General features: G+C 44.3%; 1 protein-coding gene across 11 annotated transcripts in view; it reads right to left on the minus strand.

Moving 5' to 3' along the window:
• Window positions 1-6000, minus strand: part of NCOR1 (nuclear receptor corepressor 1) — a 223338-nt gene that overhangs the window by 119047 nt on the left and 98291 nt on the right. For all 11 annotated transcript variants that reach the window (XM_088453648.1, XM_088453646.1, XM_088453643.1 and 8 more), the window contains exon 13: window positions 1611-1665. In XM_088453648.1, the coding sequence (XP_088309774.1) occupies window positions 1611-1665 (55 nt within the window). The remainder of the gene's footprint in view (window positions 1-1610; window positions 1666-6000) is intronic.

The following is a 6000-nucleotide window of genomic DNA, read 5'->3' on the forward strand; positions in this document are numbered from 1 at the left end:
AGTGTTCTGCACAGTAGCGCTCTCATTTGTAGCACTTTAGTATACGAATCATCATTGGCACATTAAAGTATGTTTGTGGATAAAATAAGTTAATAGTAGGGGTGCAGTGCAGAAAAGTAATCTGAGGATAGTTCTGATCTTCCTAATGACAGCTGCACTTTCCAGACTAAAAGTAACATTGATTACTATTTTCCTTTCCATTTATTGAGAGATTTAAAATACCAGTCTGGTGTACAACTGGTGTTCCAAATCTGGATACTATGTAGCAGGAATAGGAGTATTTAACACAGTGGATATTTAATAAAACAATGGATTTCACAAATATGACTCCACAAAAAATTCAAAAACACATTGGGGTCTATGTACTAAGCCTTGGAGAGAGATAAAGTTGACGGAGATACATTACCAACCAATCAGCTCTTAACTGTCACTTTACAGGCTGTGTTTGAAAAATGACAGTTAGGAGCGGATTGGTTGGTACTTTATCTCCATCCATATTATCTCTAATGGGGCATACACACTAGACGATAAAAGTGAACGATATGAACGATATATCCTTCATATCGCCCAGTGTGTATGTACCAAACGACCAACGATGCGCGCTCCCGCGGGTCGTTAATGATGTTTGCGGTCTTGCAAACATGCAGGCCAATCTGACGATATCATCAGAAAGTACCTGTTCAGAGATGTGGCAGGATGACGTCACTGAACAATATCGTTAACGATATCGTTCAGTGTGTACACCCAATATCTTTCAGAACATCGTCTAATGTGTATGCCCCTTAAGACCTAAAGATTTTCTGTCCAACCATCCAACTAGTTGAATTTGCTCCCAAACGCCGGAAAATGGACAAAAACTTGTTTGAGCAAATTGTTTAGATCAAACATTTAACAAACTTGTCTGACGACCATTTTCATCTGTTTTCTGCCATTTAAGAGGAAATTGCTGATCAGTTACTCCCATATGTTACCAGATTTTCATTCCAACCAATAAACTAGTTGGATGGTTGGACAGAAATCTTTAGGTGTGTACCCAGCCTTATGCTGGGCATACACTACACAATTTTCTGTCAGATAGCTGTCCAATCTGGCTGGTTGGAATGAAAACCTGGTAATGTATGGGAGCAAATTACAGTCGATCATATGGTTTTAAACACTGAAAACGGACAAAAACCAATTGTTTACATTGGTTAAATTTGTGTGTTTTAACCAATTTGTCTGAAAGACCATTTTTGTCTGTTTTGCAGTGTTTGTGAGAAAATGGTCGATTGTCATTTGCTCCCATACATTACCAGATTTTCAATTCAACCAGCCAGATTGGACAGATATCTGACAGATAACTGTATAGTGTATGCCCAGCATTAGTAACTTAGACCCCAAAAACACTTGATAAAGATGTCAAAATAATGATAATTCTTCTTTAATTCTCAAAAGTTTCAAAAATCTCATTATACAAATCACTTAGCACCTTTAGACATCCAATTTCTGATGGCATGACTATAATTTCCTGTAGGGTTATTTGCAAAAGGTGTCTGTTATTTGTGGCAAACCTCTCTTTTATGTCTAGTTTATTTTATCCTTGGCGCTATGGCGATCAGCAGAAATCTTACCTTTCTCTCTAGACAGGCAGAAATCAGGCCAAAGTTTTTAGGATGTTGAACAAATCTAGCAAATGAAACAAAATTAAACCATAAGAAGGGAAAAGGATTAAGACATTGGCTTCATGCTTCTATATGTATTAGAAAGCAAAGATGAAGGAAAACTAATTCACAATTAAATGACAAGAATAAAAAAGACAATGAAAGCAGACTGTCACAAATCTCAATTGTATTTGGGAATGAATGAAAGGGTAGATGTTGCAAAAAGATAAATCACGCAATTAAAACTTAAATGGTTTCAGATATAGTAAAACAGCAGGGAATGTTATTAAGTGCCTTAAGTGTAAAAAGAGCATATGACTTTCTAACAAGTTTGTACGCTCCACATAGATACGGAGAGCACGAACTACATCCAGGGAGGCTTCACCTACATAAGATCTGGAGCCTGAAAAGCTGGAACTAAAATTTCCTCATTCACATGAAAACGGGACACTACCTTAGGAAGGTAACCCTCCCTTGTACAAAGAAAAGCTTTATCCTGGTGAAAAATCAAAAATGGGGTGCGACAAGAGAGCACTGCCAAAACAGAGACACTGCGTGCAGAAGAGATAGTGAGGAGAAAAAGCATCTTCGCTGTCAACCATTTCAAATCTACAGAGTCCAGGGGTCCAAATGGGGGAGCTTGTAGCCCCTTAATAACCAAAGACAAATCCAACGGTGCTACCGGTGGAACAAAAGGATGCTGAACTCGCAAAACTCCCTGAAAATAAATTCTAATATCTGGTAATGAGGTAATCTCCCTCTGGAACCAGATAGACAGAGGAAGAGGCCAGGCGGAGACCATGGTCTAAATCCGCCTGGAGAAAAGCCAGTACCCTGGAAATCCTAAACACCATAGGACCATACTTTCTGTAGGAACACCATTGACCAAAAGAATGCCAAACCCTGTATTAGATGCGGGCAGAGGCAGGCTTTCGTGCCCTAAGCATTGCCTGAATTACAGAACTGGAAAAAATGTTTGCTCTTAAGATGGAAGATTCAAAAACCACGCCGTCAAAGCCAGACGAGGTAAGTCCGGATGCCGGCAGGGACCCTGCGTTAGCAGATCCTGCCATAGAGGAAGAGGATATAGACTGTCTATGGATAGATTCTGTATGTCAGTGAACCAATGACAAGCTGAAGCCACCAGTATAACTGTTGGGAGGAGGAAAATGTGAGGAAAGAGATACGCCAACTTGAAGTCCCATCTTACTGCCAGTGCTTCCACAAAGGCTGCTGATGGGTCTCTGGACCCGTACCTGGGGACTTTGTGGTTGTGACGTGATACCATGAGAACTATTTCTGGTAGACCCCACTTGTTTACCAGGAGCTGAACACTCCCGGATGGATAGACCACTCTCCGGCGTGTATGTCCTAGCGACTTAGGAAGTCTGCTTCCCAACTGAGTACACCCGGAATGAATATTGAAGATGGCCGGAAGAGGACGTTCTGCCCAAATCAGAATCCTTGTCACCTCTTTCATGGCTGCATAACTTCTCGTGTCTCCCTGATTGAGGTAGGCCACTCTAGTCACATTGTCGGACTGGATCTGGACCGGCCTGCCCTGGAGCAGACCTGGAAACCAGAACGGGCGCCCTTTGTTCAGATGATCCTATTTCAGCCACCACAGGAGGGAGTGACGAACCTCTGGAGTGAGAAGGATTCTCTGAGACTTTATTAGATGACACTCTCCCTTCCACCTTGAGAGAATCAATTTTTGCAGAGGCCTGGAATGAAACTGAGCATACATCACCATGTCGAAGGTGAATACCATTGATCCCAGGACCTGCATCGCTAACAGAATGGATATCCTTCGCTTCTGTAGCAGCTTGCGTATTCGCAATGATAGGGCCGCAATCTTGTTCTCTGGCAGAAACACTTTTGTGCCTGAGAATCCAGAAGAGTTCCCAGATGTACCATATGCTGTGTTGGAGAAAGCGATGATTTCTTCCAATTGATGAGCTTTCGTAGACAGTCTATGGTCAGTTGAAAATGGTTTTGTAAAACAACTGGGGGATGCGCCAATATCATAAGGACATCCAGATATGGTAACATTCTGACTCCCTGACGCCTGAGATAGGCCGTCATGACCGCCATTATTTTGGTAAATACCCAGGGGCCGTATATAGGCCCAAAAGGGTAGTGCCTCAAATTGGTAATTAGCGTTCCCGCTAGGCTGTTTTAGCGGTGCGCGGCACCCTGCCCTCCTTCTGGAGGGCAAAAAGCACCCTGCCCTCCAGAAGGAGGGCAAAAACCGCCTTGCCCTCACAGCCTGCTGGTGCCATCTTCACCCGCGGTTTGCAGTGTTCCGCGGGTGGAGAAATGTGCGGTGACCCGATCACCGCCGGAGAATAAAACGCGGGCGCATGTGCCTATTCTCCCTGTCTGCAGCGCTTGGGGGCTGCACGGTGTGTCCGTAAGTGCAGGGCACGCCCCCAAGAGTAACAAAAAGGGGATGCGTCTTATAGACATGCCCCCTTTTCAAGCACGCGCGCGCCTTCGGCGCACGCACAAAGGTGCCCTTTCTGGCTCCGGCGCCCTGCCTGCCGCCGGAGCTAGAGTGAACACTAGGTAATGTTGCTGAAGGACAGCAAACCTTAAAAATTGTTGGTGGTATGGTTTAATAGGAACATGCAGATATGCATCCTGAATGTTCAGGGAAACCATGTAATCCCCAGGCTCCATTGCCAAAATAATTGACTGGAGAGTTTCCATATGAAACTTGGGTACATGGATAAACTTATTGAGGATTTTTAGATTAAGAATATGGCGATGAGCCCCACTCGGTTTCTGAACCAAGAATAGATTGGAATAATAACCCCTTCCTTGCTGCGACACAGAAACCAGGATTACTACCCCCGCCTGCAGCAGGGAGTGTATTGCTTCCTGAAGGGCCAAGGCCTTGAGCGCATCTGATGGAGGATCTGTGCAAAAATACTTCTGGGGTGGATGCCTCCTGAAAGTGAGGGCATACCCCTGAGAGACCACTTCTTAGACCTAGGCATCTGTTGTTGTCTGACGCCAGTTATCCGCAAACTGAAAAGTCGGCCTCCCACCCTGGAATCCCCCAGGAGGAGGCCCATCCTATCAGACCGAGGGTTTGTCGTCTGGTTTAGAAGCTGGACGTCTTGCCGGCCCAGACATCTCAATTTGTCGCCTTGTAGTCCTGCGAAAACTAGACGGCTTAGAGGAAGACTGTTCCCTTGCTCGTACCCGAGGGAGAAAGGACCGAAAAGAAACCTGCCTAGACGATATTGTAGCTGTAGATGGCATACTTGCTGACTTTGAAGCCGCCAGAGTAGCTATTATTTTACCTAGCTCTGCTCCAAAAAGTACTTTTTCATAGAAAGGTAAGACTTCCAGAGCCATCTTTGATCCTGTATCAGCTTTCCAGGATTTCAACCAAAGGGCCGCCCTTAACCGCCCTAACCAAAGAAGGAACATCCACTGTGGACGGATGGTCCTCCTCCCCCGAGCTAGACCCTGGAGAGGAACCCTGCACATCATTTGATTCCTGATGATGCATCTGAATCCATATGTTGAGCAGACTGATAAAAAGATAACTTGGGCTTAGGCGCCTTAGTAACTACCAGTCTGTTTTCAAGATTAGACGGTGCCATACTCTGACTAGAATGGCCATAAACATCATTCCAGGAAGGATGCATAGGAGGTACAAACATGGCATGCAGTGGACACCCCATCCAAGGAGGCATTGCGGGAGCAGCCATACAATCCACAAACTGCTTCATTACATGGGACAAAGAATATACCCAAGATGGCTCTTATTCAGGGATAGGTAAACTGGACTGGTGAGGTGGCTCTTTATAACAGACAACACACAAACCATCCTTTACAGCCTGAGGGGAGAACAGGCCATACATGATTTACATGAAACCAGCACAGAGGGCTCCCCCTCCTGTTTCCCTTTATCTTTTGACATGGCAAATAAATTCAATAAACACAATGTTATATGACAGCCTTCACAAAAACTTAATGAATGTGAAGTACTCAAAGAGAAACCTCCACCCCCAAAGGGATGGAGAAAAAAAAAAAAAACAGTGATCGTTATAATGGACAGATATAAATAAATAGACACTGTCTATACAGCAGCTAGCAAACAGTCACATACAATGCATATGTAATAAAATTGCAATCAACTGTAAAGAAACTGCACAATCACCAGGAATGGTAGGATATAGAGCACTATATACCTTAACCAAGGGAGAGGTATACAGGGAGACTGACACAAAACCTCCTGAGACTAACAGCTACAGCAGCGCACTGATAGTGGACCGTTCGCATCTCAAACACGTTGAGGGTAGGCGGAGCAACCCAGATGCGTGAAACCCTTTGTAGGGACTGC

This window comes from Taudactylus pleione, unplaced genomic scaffold, assembly GCF_031769625.1.
Source record: "Taudactylus pleione unplaced genomic scaffold, aTauple2 ptg000585l, whole genome shotgun sequence".
Classification (NCBI taxonomy): Eukaryota; Metazoa; Chordata; class Amphibia; order Anura; family Myobatrachidae; genus Taudactylus; species Taudactylus pleione.